This window comes from Tinamus guttatus, unplaced genomic scaffold (genome assembly GCF_059628265.1).
Source record: "Tinamus guttatus ecotype Peru unplaced genomic scaffold, ASM5962826v1 Tinamus_guttatus_pri_ptg000301l, whole genome shotgun sequence".
In the NCBI taxonomy this organism is placed as follows: Eukaryota; Metazoa; Chordata; class Aves; order Tinamiformes; family Tinamidae; genus Tinamus; species Tinamus guttatus.
This window is the reverse complement of record NW_028288835.1, coordinates 4,447,875-4,463,975: the sequence shown is the minus strand read 5'-3', so window position 1 is coordinate 4,463,975 and position 16,101 is coordinate 4,447,875. Positions and strand designations below refer to the sequence as shown.

The 16,101-nt window shown below is 35.3% G+C and overlaps 1 protein-coding gene across 1 annotated transcript in view; it reads left to right on the top strand.

Annotated features, from left to right (window-relative positions):
* The window catches only part of NEK1 (NIMA related kinase 1), a 39,943-nt gene extending 24,522 nt beyond the window's left edge, over positions 1-15,421 (top strand). The window contains exons 20-33 of the mRNA XM_088528118.1: positions 688-783; positions 2,009-2,182; positions 3,694-3,759; positions 3,852-4,086; positions 5,471-5,623; positions 6,289-6,480; positions 7,057-7,171; positions 7,379-7,461; positions 8,279-8,496; positions 10,052-10,206; positions 11,194-11,405; positions 12,786-12,919; positions 13,200-13,332; positions 15,238-15,421. Coding sequence (XP_088384244.1) covers positions 688-783; positions 2,009-2,182; positions 3,694-3,759; positions 3,852-4,086; positions 5,471-5,623; positions 6,289-6,480; positions 7,057-7,171; positions 7,379-7,461; positions 8,279-8,496; positions 10,052-10,206; positions 11,194-11,405; positions 12,786-12,919; positions 13,200-13,332; positions 15,238-15,251 — 1,980 coding nt within the window. The 3' untranslated portion in view covers positions 15,252-15,421. The remainder of the gene's footprint in view (positions 1-687; positions 784-2,008; positions 2,183-3,693; positions 3,760-3,851; positions 4,087-5,470; positions 5,624-6,288; positions 6,481-7,056; positions 7,172-7,378; positions 7,462-8,278; positions 8,497-10,051; positions 10,207-11,193; positions 11,406-12,785; positions 12,920-13,199; positions 13,333-15,237) is intronic.
* Positions 15,422-16,101: the final 680 nt, after the last annotated feature.

Here is a 16,101-nt window from a genome sequence, read left to right as displayed (position 1 = left end):
GTATTTATTTTAGGTAGGCAAACCCTTTATGGATGCTGACAGGGCCTATGTGTAGATTGGAGGGTAGGCTGTACTTCCCTATCATGAAAGATATTTTTTGGTCTTGTAAAGCAAATGTTTAGATTCAGGGAAATCCAATGTTTAACTGGAGTTTTATTCCATGTGTTCTTCTTAACAAATAGTTGGGTTTTTTTGTTTTTTTAATATTATGTTCAAAGAGCAATGTAAAAGCAAGCTGACCTTAAGACCAACTTTCACTAAAGTAAAAGTGGAGGTGAAACAGTATGTGGAACTTTTTTCATTCATATAGAGCATAAACTGAATATTTAATATTCTGTGATTAATGCATTTAGCTTCAGAACTCATTTTAAGAGCTTCCAATTTTAGAGGACTCACTTCTAACATGACTTTGCACACTAAAAGTGTTACCTTTGTAATCAAGAATTGTAAGAAAATTCTGAGGGGCTGTTACTATTTTTGAGACAGGGGATCAGTTGTAGTGATGTTGTTCTGATGAATCTGGGTGAAATCCTCTCTTCACAGTCTATAAAATAAGTAGAGAAAGGGGGATGAAATGATCTAAGACTTTTTTTATTTTTGTAAACATTCCATGCAATTAAATGCTCTGCTTGTATGATTTTAAGGTGTGTGTGTGTGTGTGTGTGTGTGTGTTTGTGTTGGTTACAGGCCCAAGCAAATGCTCGAGCTGCAGTTCTGAAAGAGCAGTTAGAACGAAAGAGGAAGGAAGCCTATGAAAGAGAGAAAAGAGCTTGGGAAGAACACGTAAGCAAATCAAATATATTATATTCAGTCCAAGTATATAGTACTGTGTGACTAAAATCTGCTATTGTGATTTTCAAGCTTAGATAATTAGTTTGCCTTACGAACCTGGGAAGGTTATCTGTTGGTCAGAATTCTGATTAGAAGCCTAAAATTGGGTCTACTTGAATGAAAAAAATGGCTCAAGAAACCTGAAATGCCAAAACTGATAATAATGAGGATTGTATTAAGTATTTTTAAAATGATCCAAAACTTATGAAGGTGGACATAATCTTCTTTGGCTTCTGTGTGCTTTAAATTGGAAATAGTGCATGTGTGCACCAGGCTTTAATGCAATGAGAATTTTACATTTTTGTTCTTTCTTAAGATTACATGAGCCTATTTGGTAGTACTGCATGTAACATGTGAAATCATTAATAAATGAACAGCTGATTAGAAAGGTGTAATTTGACTAGTTTCTACTGATGTAGGAAACTGATATAAATTAGGATGCACATTAACAATTCTGTAGAAGGTTATCATAGTGATGGTTCATTAGATCTGTAAAACAAATTTGAACTGTTATGCTGAAAGCAGGCATGTATAACTAATTACTCAAAAACACCACCTTTATCCTACTGTAGACTTCTTGAAAGCCTGGTGTAACATGTAATAGTGCAAACTATTTTTTCCTAGTAGTAACAAGGAGAAGATTTCAAGCTGGTGCTTTCAAAGGGCTGGGTTTCTTTCTTACTGAAAGAGCTAGTTTTTAGGTAAATGTGGTCAAGTAAAATAGCAGCCAGGGAGAAGGAAGGTGGGGAGATGTTTGAGACATACTCAAATTGAATCTTCTGTATTATTGTCCCTTAATGCTGTTATTCCTCATCATGATTTAGAGGTAACGGTCTATTTTTCTATTTGTTCTTGCTGTGATTATTTATATAGCCTGAAACTACATTTAACTTTCCTTCTGTTTTTGAATTTAAAGTTACAATCGCTGATCTTGTAGAACATTTCTTTCCACCATTGTAGTAGCCCTTCCTTCTGAATTTTGTTCAGAGTTACGTATTTAGTGCGAAGTTCTTAAATTTCAACATATTTAATCTAACAATTCTCTAATGAAGATAATTACTAATAATACCTTGATTGAAAGAAGTTTTCATGAATCCTGCTTCAAATAGAATTAATTTAATTTAAGCTAGTTTATAGATGTAACTTTTTATATTACTTTATTTTTAACTACATACAGCTGATAGAAAAAGGAGTAAAGAATCCTAATGCCCCTTCCCACGGTGGGGCTGTAGGACACAGTCCTGCACATGGCCTACAGGAGCATGGAGCATCCCTTTCCAAGCCACAGCTTCCACTGAAGCCTGATCCACCAGTCATCTCCATGACTTCTGCTTTGAAGGAAGTGGGTGTGGTAAGTACTTGGCAAGAAGGTAAAAGAAATGGGGGGAGGCAAATATACTGATTTTTGAAAAGGAGTTTTAGAAGAATTTAGATAGGTAAAAGAATACTTGAAATGTTTAGGGATACTAGGTGTTTTTAAAAAAATAATTTTAAAAAACACTTAGAAACTGCTGAAATAGATGATGCATTGAAACTCCAAATAATTCAATCCATTTTGGACAAAACAGCTTACTTCTTATGAATCCTGAGCTTCAGCATCAGTTCTGATCAATGCAGTTATGACTGGTGGAAGAAGTCATTAACTACCAGGAGTTTTCATCTGGCTGCTGAAGTTAGGAGATACCAGGTGGAAGGGACAAAATAAATTTTGAATTATAAGACTGCTTTATTTTTGTTCTTGTTTCAGTGAGTTAAAAAGTGTGCACTGAATATAAGAAAAGTTTGAGACTAGCATCTGATAGTTCTGTCTTTTTTTTTGTCTCGATGTTAGTATTGATGTAAGTAACAGTTGTGAAGCTAAACATAATGCATGAGTGTGTGTGATTTCAGTTTTGAATACAATCTGCATTAATTTGACCATTAGCTTTGCTTTTTACCTAGGTTTGTTTCAACATAATGAGAAGTTATATACTGTGTACAACCCCAAAGGCTATGACTATAGAGATATGGTTAAATTTTGTATAAATGGTTTTGTGTATGATATACTACCCTAAAAGTCATCAGCTGACAGCTTAAAAATATGTACTAATACACAGAAATGTTTAAATCACAAGCACTTTTTGTTCTCATGTCAATGAGCTTGTCTTGCAGTAACACGAGGTGGTGAGTGTAATTGACTTTCTATGTAGTACATGAATAGTAAGCTTTCTGTGTAAAACAGAGTGAGCAATTTGGAAAGGCTGGTCTTGTATTCAAAGTGTTTTTTGTTGTTGTTGCTATTTCACAGAATGATTTTCAGAAATACTTCACATAATTGAATATTTGCTTTAGTATAATTATGTACCTACCTACTCTTCTCAGTCAGCTTGTTCTGGGCAGGTTTTCTAATGTTTTTTCAGATATAAAGGAACTGCTGTTTTACTCTTTACTGAATTGACATCATATATGCCGTTGTCACTAACTCCTTTCTGCTTTACTTTACAGACATTTCTTGACTCTGTCCTTGTCACTTTCCTCTTCCTTCTAGAATTACTCATTTCTAAAGTTGGAATTTGGTGGCATTTTGCTGCAGATATGGTGTCTGGCTTCATCTTCACCTGTGTTGCCCTCTGAGTTTTCATGTCTGCTAAAACTGAGTCTGATTCTCTTGCTCACCAATTTGATAGTGAAAAGCTCAGGACTGAAACTGTCTTTGAGGTTCAGTCTTTGGGAAGCAACATAAAAACAGAAGTATCATGCATGGTGTCTTTATCTACAGTTGTCAATGGAATGGACTTTTCTCTAGTACATCTTTTGATATTCTGAAGATTATTTTTCTGACATACTGTCCCACATTGTTTTTCATGCTTCTTGGATTTAAAGGAAGAAAATGTAACTCTTACCCAGGAAGCTGAAGAGGAAATAAAAAAGCCGGATTTGGCGGTGCAAGTATGTCTAGTCGTTTAGTTTAATCTAGTTTTCCTTTCCTTTCTGTTTGAAAAATGTATGATTTAAGGGATACATGTTGGTCCTTATTTCAGAATAAGCGAGATATACTGAGAAGATTGAATCAAAATCTTAAAGCCCAAGAAGATGAGAAAGGAAAAATGGATAGTAAAAATCCCTCTGAATCAGTTTTGTCTGAAGGCGATAAGGAACAGCGAGAAGACAACTATCCCCTTATAGGAGATCGCAAAAAATGGGAATCGGGGGCAGCTGAGTTGGTAGTTCCTCTAGCTCAGTTATCAATGGAAGATACACTCTCTGGAACAGACCGTAAGTGCTTTTCTGTTTTACTGTTATTTTAGTATATCAGTTTGCCATGCATACTGTGTGATTTTCAGAAAACATGTTCTCTATTTTTATCTGTGTTAGTAATTTTGTCGTCTGCTTCTAAACCGCATGGTTATGCTTTTCCTTGAATGAGGGGAACAAAGCATAGATTGAATAGGTAAATAAAAGGCCTGCTGGAGTTTAATTTTCCTTGTTTTCAACAAAGTTATCTATTTGAATATATGGTTATTTTCTTTGAGCTTAATTTTTAAATAGCCACTAAATGAAAAAAAAAGAATAGAAAGCACTTAACATACCTGCAAGCTTTGTAACTTTCTCCTTAAGTTCCTTCTGATGATGTTCAAGATATTTTATAGTAGATTTCAGTTACAAGATTCTGTTTTCCAGCATAAATCCATCGATTCTCTTAAAATTACAATGCAATGAAAAACAAACAAAGAAATAAAACAGGGAGAGATGATTTGTAATTTGTTTGTAATAGTCTGTTCTGCAGGGAAAATGATGATAAAATCTTAAATCTAAGTGCAAAATGGTGATGCTTATTTCCTCTCTTTAGTAAAATCCAGAAAGGATTATATAGAGTAGGCAATCTCACTCTGTCAAAACTGTTTGAGATCTGTGTCCCATGTTCCTGTGAATAGGCACGTGCTGCACAGGCAGACGTGCATCATTGGGTTGAGATTTACAGTACATGTCAAGTTGCTGGTAAAAGCTTAGACACTTTCTAATTTACATATATTAACCAAAAATGAAATTACTAGTTTCAGTTAACAGGTTAGAATGCTTTGAAAAGACAGGCTGATGTGACCTCCTGTGGGTAACCTGGAATTTGCACAGAATAAAGATCTCAACATTTGTAAAAGCTCACTGTAGAGTTAAATTAGAATTCTCCCTCTACTTAATGAATTTACTTAACTTAGAAATCCTGATGTCAGGAAGTCATAGACATATAGACAATCCTGACATCACAGAAATATGATGTGAAGAGAGCAATAAACCGAGTGTGGTGGGTGGATGTATTTTTTTAATAATTATTTTTGCTACTTTGATTTCCTTACACTATATTGTTTATTGAGTTTAGTTTGATGGGATATTTCAGAGGGAGGAGGGATAAAGTCTGTCTTTCAGATTTTCTGTCAGCTTTTCTTTGGTATTGTTGGGGAAAGACCTTGCGCTGGGTTTCCATGTGTCTTATTGGGCTTATTCACATAGCAGAGAGAGAAATGGTCATTGATGGAATGATGCACTTCATAGCTTAATAGTTTTATGACTTCGATATTTTGGGGAAATTGTTGGGTTTGTGTTTTTCCTTTATTATATACAAAGTGAACAAAAGCATAATAGGTTTGTGTTTGCATCCTTACAGGAGAAACTATGGAGGGAGTAATTAAATCAGTTACTGGCGAACCTCACAGAAAAGTCTGGGGCAAAAGCCCTACAGATTCAGTCCTGAAGATCCTAGGAGAAGCAGAGTTGCAGCTTCAGACTGAATTACTAGAGGAACTAGACGTTACCCATGGTGAGGACAAGTGCTAGTTATTTGTGCTGCCGAGGGAGAACTGACCTTGTATGATGTTTGCTTATTTTTTTTAATGAAAACAATTTGCTACTCTGCTACCTTTTTCTTTTTTTTTCTTCCCTTTTTTGCCCTCCTTCCAATGACTTTTTCAATATATAGCAATAGCTTTAAACAGCTGTGGTCCAGTATGTGTTGTGAGGTTTTCTTCTAAGGACAATTATGAAGTAAAACAGGCACATTCTGTCCTTACTGTTTCTTTACAATTCTGTGTATTGTCTCAGTTCTAAATGCTTAACGCAAATTGATACGGGAAGACCCCAAAATGTGAAACTCTGCCAACTGGTAAGACATTAGAAAAGGAGTACTGAAAGAAAGGATGCAAATTTCGTTTCCAACAACAGTGCAACTTATTCCAAGTGTAGACATGTACTAAATATATTATAGCAAGAGGGTCTGCTGTTACAGAAAACAAAAATGATATTTTTAGTACTTCTATTTCTCTTCATAATAGTTACAATGGAAACAAACCCTTTTTGTACTATGAATATAGTCTTTTTTTAAAAAAAAAAAAAAAAAAAAAAGAACTTTAGCTCACACTGTAGTTTACTGCTGAACTCTGTCAAAGCACTGTATGCTGTTTAATCTGTAGAATAATTTTGTGTTAGATGCTGCAGAAGTTATGGAAGGAGATAATCAGTCCTTAATCATGAAAGAGAATAATGAAGAGAAAGCTGTTTCTCCTGTGGGAGCTAAGTGTGCAGTGCCGGTTGGTATCGCTGCATCTGAAACTTCCGTGCCAGCAGATCCTCAGAGAGCTGAACCTACCCAGGTGCAGTACGAGCCTATTCAGCTGGATGGTGAGTCTTTTGCTTGGTAGCTCTAATTACAATTTATTTCAATTCTGTGATGAAAAAATGATGCTGTACAGCTTTATATTTTCCTCTAAGTAATGTTCAGCTTTGTGTTCTTAGTATTTTTAGGTAGGTCGAAGTATTTTCTATGCCTGTATTGTGTTGTGTCTTAGCAATTTATTATGCTCAATGCCAGAACCCTTTATGCACTTTAAAGAGCAGCCTCTAGGGAGGCTAATGGGGTTCTGAAGTGCTTCCTTATTTTGTTTGTTTCTCCCCATCACCTGTGCTGGGATCTCTTCCCATATACTCTCTAGGAGTACCTAGCTAATATCTGGCAGATGAGGTTTTTTAGAAGGCATAGTTCCTTGGAGCCCTTAGAATACTTCTACCACAGCCAAATCCTTAGTTCTGGGGTTACAAATTATTTCACTTGTTTGTGTGAAATACAGAGGAAAAAAGAAGCTCAAGGATTTAAGTTTAATATTAAGGTTAAAAAAAAAAAACACTTTGTAGTCTGTCACGCTTTGTTGTTTGTTTGGCATTTATTTTTAATGGGTTGCCTGATTTCACTATTTTTAGAGCCTGATGATTTAGAAGCAGAGATGTTGGAAGAAACAGAAGAAAATAAAAAGCACAAAACCAAGGAATTTCCCATCACTGTTAATGATGTGTGGGTAAAAGAGAAAGAGGATAAGTGAGTACTCTTCCTTTGATTATTTCAATTAAAAAAAAATTAAATTGATTGGATTTCAGTGGTTCCATTAAAATATTAAGTTTTAGCTAATGCTTCGTTATTTGTCTTAGTATTTTGACTGCACTCGGTGGCTGAGGGTATTTTTTTGCGATAAACTAGTGACTGTTTCCATGGACCATCCACCAATGGATATGGTGTTTGTAATAGGGCACAATGTGACGGAGGAAATGAGGTGGCTTCTGAGAAGGTAGCCCTGGACAAGGTGCAGCCACAAGAGGAAGCTCCAGGAGGTCAGTTGGGCACTTTCTTGTTCTTTCTAACTGACACTCTGAAGTATTTGTGAGTACATTTCTCACTTGAGCACTACATCTGAAAGAAGAGGTTTTCTGATGTTTTCCTGCTTTAGTTCATGCTTCTAATTTTGGATAGATTAAGAAGAGAGATTGTGGGTGCAGGGAATCTTACCCGATACAAAGCTATATCATGTATGCAAACAGGGAAGGAGTTTGTGTTTTGGTACTTGCAACTGAATATCAAGTTTCTGAATGCTACAGGCTTTGAAAACATCTATTTAAAATGTTACCAAAATTACTGGTTTTACTTGGTAAAAGTATTCCTTTGCTTATGTTGTCTTTTCTAATATTGAGCTGCAGTTAAGATCAAAGCTGCTATTTTAAATAGCTGCTAATGACAGCCTTATCTTTAATGCTTAGAATAATTGCTTGCTCTTAGTAGCCTTGAAAGTAATTTCAGAATCTATCTGCAATACTTTAAAGTATCACTGATAATGATTTGTGCTTTATGACACAGTCAGTATGTTTTACCTGTGGTATCTATTGTGTTGAAAATGTAATTCAGTAGGTGATGACAAACAACCTGAGAGCAGAAAAGGCTATATCTGAGGTCTATGTATTCTCAAAAAATCAAAAATAATGAGAGAACTTCACATTAGAATGTATTACTAAAAGAATATGTCAGATTAATATTTTATAGTGCTGTTTTCCATTTTAAGTGTACAGCTTAAGTTACAGTTTAGTTACCTTCAGTTTAAGAGTAGGGGCATTTAATCTATTTAGATTTATAACAGACTTTGTCTTGCCACCCCAGAAACTTCTTCTAGTGACTGCCTGCAACCCGAACCCTTATTCCAGAGGGTAATGCAGCCCCCAGTTATGCCGACTGCCTCACCAGTTCTTTCAGCTCAGTCTTCACAGGAGGAACCCTTGGTACCTCGTTCGCATTCCATATCACCAGCAAAAAATATAGGCAAAAGCTCTCTGTTGACGGGACTTTCTACAGGACTGTTTGATGCAAACAATCCAAAGGCAAGTTAAAGGGGGGAAAAAATCAAGAAATCAAAAAGAATACTTTTATTTCTATAGAAGTGTTCTTTTTGTTTTCTTATTTAGGCTTGCTCACCCTGAAAAACTTCATTGCCAGGACAGTTGGCATGGGTGGTTCAGCAGATGTTTGTATTTGTCTAATGTCTGCCATGCAGTATGTCTTCTCTGAGTTCATTCAGCAGGAGCCCCTCAGCATTGTGTGTGTTAGAATTCTGAATGGTGAAATCAGCAGTTCAAAATGTTTATGGAAGAATACCACTACTTCTCTGGGATGTAACTGAAGGAGTTGATGAGGAAATTCCTGATTTCTCCTGTTTTGCTTTCTGTCTTTCGTGTGACTTTTTTTTTTTCTTTTTTCTTTTTTCAACCTTACCACCACCTTACCAGCAGAAACATAAACGTTGAACAAATTGGTAAAGATATTTTGGTATTTATGACAAGGTGATAGATACAGTTACTGTAGAATTTGATCAGCTATCACAGGTGAAGTAGGAAGATGGAAGAGTAATAGAAGTAACTCTCTTGAAGCTATTTCTCGTCAGTCTACATGGGTAACTCAGTCTGCGAAATGGTCAGAGGATGGAGCTTGTAGATCAAACTGGCTTCTTTCCTAAAATTATATGAGTCACTTGCCCTCCTTCTAACATGCCAAGAATAAAAAGGAAGAGCTGCTTTTGGGGGAAGCGTTTGTGGCAAGGATTCTTTAGAAACTTGCACACCTGTGTTGCCTGCAGTTAGTGTGGAGTACAGGTGGGAGAGGAATGGCAGAGATGAACAAAATGTGCTTGGTTTGACACTCCACCTTGTTTCTGAGTGTGCCTACAGTAGCTGCACTGTTGAATGGTTAATCAAACATTGAGTAATCTCAATCGATTGCTGCATTGCTAAGGAGCATTACACAGATACAGCCTTTATCTCTGTGAAAATAAGGCTTCTTGGCAAACTGCAGGCAAATTTTCACAGATGCGTATGTTCACATAAAAATTTTATGGCTCTAATAGTGATTCATGGAGAGTTAGCCTACCATTACTTCCTTAATTTATGAAACTGTTTGTCTTGAAGCTGGATAATGTAAACCATTTCAATTATGTCATCTGTTATTACAAAATTGATGTGTGTTTTGGGTGTAAGCTTTTGTCACAGCAACAGATGTTTTGTTGTTAGTGCTGCGGTTGACTTGCTAGAAGACAAAGGAAAGCAGCAAATTCTCTTTTCTTTCTTCTCTTATGCTCGTTGCAACAGAATAAGTTCCAAATACTTCAGTCTCCATTAATATCTGCAAATGTAACTTTATGGAACCTCCCAAATTAACCTTTGCTCCTGCTCTTCTGTGGAATCTAAGAAAACACTCAGCAAAAAGTCAGGCAGAGTTAGTGTTCTAGCTGGAGGAAGGCTTGGGTGTTCAATATTTAGGCCATCTGTACTGCACACATCTTTATTTTTCAATTGACCCTCAAAAGAGGAAGCACAGAAAGTTGATTTGTAACCTTAGACTCTTTTTGTTACTAAACATGAAGCTTTCTTACTACCTTTGCAGATGTTGAGAACATGTTCACTCCCAGATCTTCACAAATTGTACAAAACTCTAGTTGATGTGCCTAGTGTAGCAGATGTACAGTGTCAAGATGATCTTGAAATAGATGATACAGAAGATGAACAAGCCAAAGAAGGACCCTCTGATTCTGAGGACATGTAAGTGTGATAAGTTTATTTAGCATTTCAAATGTTGTTTTATACCAACTATATTTTTCGTTAGACGCTAATAGTTATACACAGTTTAACAGCATGGGAGGGGTTAGCCACATATTAAAAACTCTATGTTGTTGTTTTCAGGAGGCATTTGTCTTATTTAGAGAACTAAGCAGATAATCTGATATGCTGTTTACTATATGAATTTCCACTCAGAATTCTATCTAAGATGCTTTTCTGTGGGTCTTTCCTTGCATTCCACTGAAACGCCTCAAAATTGACAGCTACCAACTCATACAGAAATAAATTGCTTGAATATTTCTCTTCTTTTTATGTTCTTGGCATTCCTGTTGTTATTAGGATATCCTTTAATTCCACCATTTTTTTTCAGGGGGCTTCAAAATTCTGGTGCAAACAGTTTTTGACTCTTTCCTATAGTTTGAGCAATCTGTAGGGATCAAATTATGTGTTAAGTTTGTTCTAAGATCTATATCTACATTTTTTTGTTCTGTATTTATTTTTGTTTGGATTTAAATCTTACTACATTTCAGCATTTCTCTACAATGTACAGATACCAGATCAAATCCATGACTGCTTCACCTCCCTCTCCTCCCATTTTTTTTGCTTGCTGCCTTTGGAAATCAAATTGAGCAATCTTCCCGATTGCTGTAATTTGGACCTTTAATGTCCTTGTATCCAAACAGTGTCTACGCTGGGAGGCTGTTTGTTCTTGTTTCCTTTGGTTTTTGTAGGATTATGTGTGTTAATCAGCTATGACAGTGGCTTCTTCTGTCTCCGGGGCTGAATAAGCCAACCAATTTCACAGCATCTTAGGACCAGTGATGTGATTAGGAAAAAAAAAAAAAATGACTTTATGCATCCAAAATATTTTTCAGCTATTCTAGTTGGCTTAGTAAAAGATAGGAGCTCTTCCTACAGAGGTTGTCTTATAGGGTTTTGATTACAGATTATTTTATCACTTTATTTTAGTATGTTTGGGGAGGCAGATACAGATTTGCAGGAACTCCGGGCCTCCATGGAACAATTACTTAGGGAACAACCTAGTGAGGAATGCAGTGAAGAGGAGGAATCAACTTTAAAGGCCAATGCCATAGAGTGCATAATAAACGGTACAGAGCTGGATGAAGAAGATGAAAATAACCCCAGCAGTGAAAGTGCACTTAATGAGGAATGGCAGTCAGGTATGTTCTCTACAATACCCATTTTTAATTAATAGCTTTTTTATGTAAAGCTTAGGAAAAATATTTACATTTTCTGAATGTCAAGGTGAACATCTAGGCAGCAATCAGTGTTGTAAATTAAATGTTGTCTGTTTGTTAGCCACTGATTTTATATATATATATTATTATATATATATATTATTTTATATATATATAAAATAGAATCACAGAATGCTTAAGGTTGGCAGGGACCTCTAGAGATCATCTAGTCCAGCCCCCTGCACACGCAGGGTCACCTAGAGCACGTGGCACAGGACTGCGTCCAAGCGGGTTTGAAGATCTCCAGAGAAGGAGACTCCACAACCTCTCTGGGCAGCCTGTTCCAGGGCTCTGTCAATGTGTGTGTGTGTTTTTTTTTTTTTTTTTTTTTTTTTTTTTGTGTCACCTAAAATGTGTCTTCAAGGAAGATCAAACACTTTTATTTTTTTCTTCTTTGAATAATTCATGACTGCAGTGTAAGAATGGAAAAATCCATAACAGTTGACATAACTGGAGTGTTTGGGATCCAGCTTCTGTTAGAATTAACTAATTAAAGGGCCACTGAAAAGGAACGTGAAGTTATTAACCTGGTCCTTCTCCCAAATAGCTACTAATGCAGTCAAACTAAAAACACTACAAAGCTACCATTGCTTTTAGAGTTTTGTGTTTGTAATACACAGTAGTATACTCAAGTGTCACTTCTGTTTATGAAATTCTGGTTGAGTTGTCAGTAATTTACTACTGTTTTAAAGCAGTGTATGTTATAGATATATGTATAAAAATGTATAAAATTAGTAATTACTATGTAGTTGTTATGACATTTTTGCCTTAAAGACAACTTTAAATTGAATATCTAAATTATTCCTGTAAAATAACATTCCTGCCTAGGTAACATATTCTAGTGAGTGTTTTAAAGTAAAGTCAACTTAAGTAATACCTGTGTGTGTAGCTTGGATATGCAGAAAGAATCTCTCATAATGCAAGTAACTACCGAGAAAGTATGTTTCTCAGACTCAGTTTGCAATTTATATCATTTTGGCTAGTAGGATTTTGCGTAAGGATTCTACCTTGTATTGTTACTTACAGCCACTGAACACTTCTTGGAGAAGATAGCTAAGTGCTTCCCATTTGGGAATCAGAATGTCTTGGCTCTGTCAAGAAATGGACTGTCCCTTTTTCATTTCGGGTTGTTTAGAACATCTGTCCTTTAACACTCCTGAGCTTAGCTGCCTTCATTAGATTTAGAGATCTGTGTAGATGTCAGATTTTGGTACATGGAAGCAACATAAGCACAATGTGGGAAAACTTTTTTTTTTTTTTTTTTTTTTTTTTTTTTAACTATTGCTCATTCTTTCTTTTTAGATAATAGTGATGGAGAGATTGCCAGTGAGTGTGAGGAATGCGATAGTCTCTTCAGCCATTTGGAAGAGTTGAGATATAACCTGGAACAGGAAATAGGCTTTGAGAAATTCATTGAAGTGTATGATAAAATAAAGGTTTGTGAAATAACCTCGTGGGAAATATTTTAAAGATGATGAACGTACTTAAGGTGTTTATTGCACTTGTAACTAATGTCACTGTGTGGCTAGAATTAGCACACGTTTCTTCAGTCTTTTACTTTGTTTCAACAAGCAAAAACATTAACACAGAATTCTATGCTAGTGGCTTAAAGAGGAAAGCTTGGGGTTTAACTGTGAATAGCATGGCGTAAATCAATGAACTCTTTTATTTTATACACACGTAAAATTTGGCCATACAGATTTTTCCTTCTCCTAGGCTATACATGAAGATGAAGATGAAAATATTGCTGCTTGTTCAACCATAGTTCAAACTATTCTGGGAAATGAACACAAACACCTGTATGCTAAAATACTTCACCTAGTAATGGCAGACGGAGCCTACCAGGAAGGTAATCAAGTTGTGGTAATTATGCATTATCTTTGTCATATGTTTGATGATATATAATAGGTCCTAATATACTTTTAAAACATCTCTGTGCTTTACTGTTATAGTGATTAATTAAATTGAGAAAGCTCACTTATTTCACAAAGGGTATTTTTATTGCTACAGCAAAGCATGGAAGACTTTTGATAGAGCACAGTTAAGATGTGATTTCAACTTAAGGTTAAGATGTGATTTCAACTTAAGGTTAAGATGTGATTTCAACTTAAGGTTAAGATGTGATTTCAACTTAAGGTGAAATATGATTGATTAATTTCCGGAAAACAGTCATTTAGATCCAAGTCTAGAATAAAAATTTCAGAGTTAAAGTAAATTTAAGGGTTAGTGATTTAAAAATAAACAAAAAACCCAAAATAATACTCTTCTTCCCAGAGCCGTTCTTTTAACAGGTTACAGTGTTATTTGAACTAGCATCACTACTTTTCTGAAAGGAAAGTTTCATTTATTTCTAATTGTATAGCTGACATATAGCCTAGAAGAACCTGGGATGGAAATATTGATCTATCTTGGTTTTCAGGCTGCTCCCTGCTGCATGCAGGTAATTTGTCTTGGAGGGACCCTCCCTAGATTAGCAGCTTGCTAAGCAAATGGGCAGTTACCTGGAGTCTTCAGAGAGTCACTGCAGGAGATGCCCCACAGCCCACTATCTAGAAACGCTGGTGCCAAGAAATAAATTGCAGTTTTGTAATTTTCCCTTTCTATTAGTAAAAGCCTTTGTGGGGAAAAAATAGAAATCTGAAATATCTCAAATTATTTTTATAGACACTAGAAACTTTAATATATAAATATATCCATCATTGTATTTAATGAATTATATAGTTAAAACTTTGAAATACATGTTATTCAATGTCTATTTTCTGCATATTTTGAATCCTTTTACGTATCTGTTGCAATAGCAAGTGAATAAAAAATCAGGGAAGATTATTCTAAATATGATTTTCTAAGGTTTTTGTATATGAATATTTTCTAGGAGGAAAATAGTTTTAAAAACACATTAATTTTTCATAAGAAAGGGAGATTCCCATTATATTTCCCATTTTTTCTTTGCCAGTGTTGCAGAACAGTGTTGCAGTCACTCAGAACACTCGTGCCATGTTGGTTTCATTCTGTGTTGCACGACAAAAAAAAGTGTCCCCAACAGTTTGTTTCAATTGATTGACTTAAAAGAATTGGAAAGATATATCGTGTTAGTCTTTCAAGCAAACGGGACAATATAGGACAGGGGAAAAAAGGGAGAGTTACCAGTTTATTTTTCTTTAATGCTTTGCCTTAAACATATTTTAAAATCAGTACTAAAGGCATAAAATGACAATTTGCTAAAAGTATTTGGCATACTTTTAAATTATAAGCTGTTGCCTGATTGAATCCTATTAGATGAGCTGACTTTGATCTTGCTAAATACTGATGAATAAATTGCTATTTTTCATAGCTTGAGCTTGATTTTACAAATATGTGGTAGCATATGAAAAAGGAAAAAAATACTATGTTTTTGAGATTTAGAGAAAAATAAAGCTTTAGAAGGTTAACAGAGAGCAAGTGACAATCAGGAGCATTTTCAGGAGCTTCTGTCCTAAATTTTATATCACTCAAGAAGAGCTGGAAAAAAACCTCTATAGAAAGTGAAGCAAGCAATTTGAGATGCAAGTACATTAAGAAATTCACTAATCCAATAGAGATGTTCATTGCTGTGAACTATTTGTGGCACTAGTGTTTTCAAGATAGGACTTTTCTGACTTAATGAATTCTTCTATTATTGTGTATTAAATTGTTTCTCTAACTTTTTATTTTCTTACTTTGGGCTGATCTTTATCCTTTGTCTCCTTTTCTCTCCTCTTCATCCTGCTTTTTACAGATAATGATGAATAAACCTGACTCAGGAAATTCCTTAACGCTGTACTATATAACAGTGTTTGGATTCTGCACAGTGGAATAACAATTTCAGCAGGAAACTGCATAATGGGGCAGGAAAAAGAACATGTAAGAAAAGCATGGTGATGGTATGAAAAAGGAGGGGTAAACATGCTTTTTAAATTGAATTTTTTATACCTTTCTTTTCTGTTCTTCCTTATGTACTCATTAACTATTACTTGCCCAAAATGAGGAAACATATATGTAATTTGTCTTTCAAATTCAAACTGAAGCACAGAGAAGAATGCCCAAAGATTGCCTGATACAAAATTGAGTGCCTGTCATACAATACAGAATCTTTGCCATTTCAGCAGTTGACTGTGGTAGGATGAGAAACCAATTGGAAAGACTGCAAGTGTTGTAGAAGTATCCACTCCTAGCTGTTCACTTGTGTGCTCTTTATTCCTACATACAGAAGCTGCTTCGTTTTTATGGACGCTCGCGGCTGTATGTAATAACATCTTAATCTAGTGGGTCAGTTTAAGTATTCCACCTTTTTTTTTTTCTTAGTAAAAATATTTTTTCCTTTGAAACTTAAGGCTTCCGTCACTTTTTAACCAGCGCCATCTGAAATACCTTGATGTTTCCAAAATTATATTTCCAAATTCAGGCAAAGTGATACTTGAATCATCATTGAAGTGTCTGTATTTTATTATTATTATTACTTGTTTCTAAATTCTTGCAGTTATACTCAGACCTGCAGCAGCCACAGGGATGAAAATACAATATTGCAGACACAAATGTTATACTAGGCTTGTAGGCTTTTGGCTCCTGTTTTGTAGCTTGATTTCTCTTCTTCCCTACCATG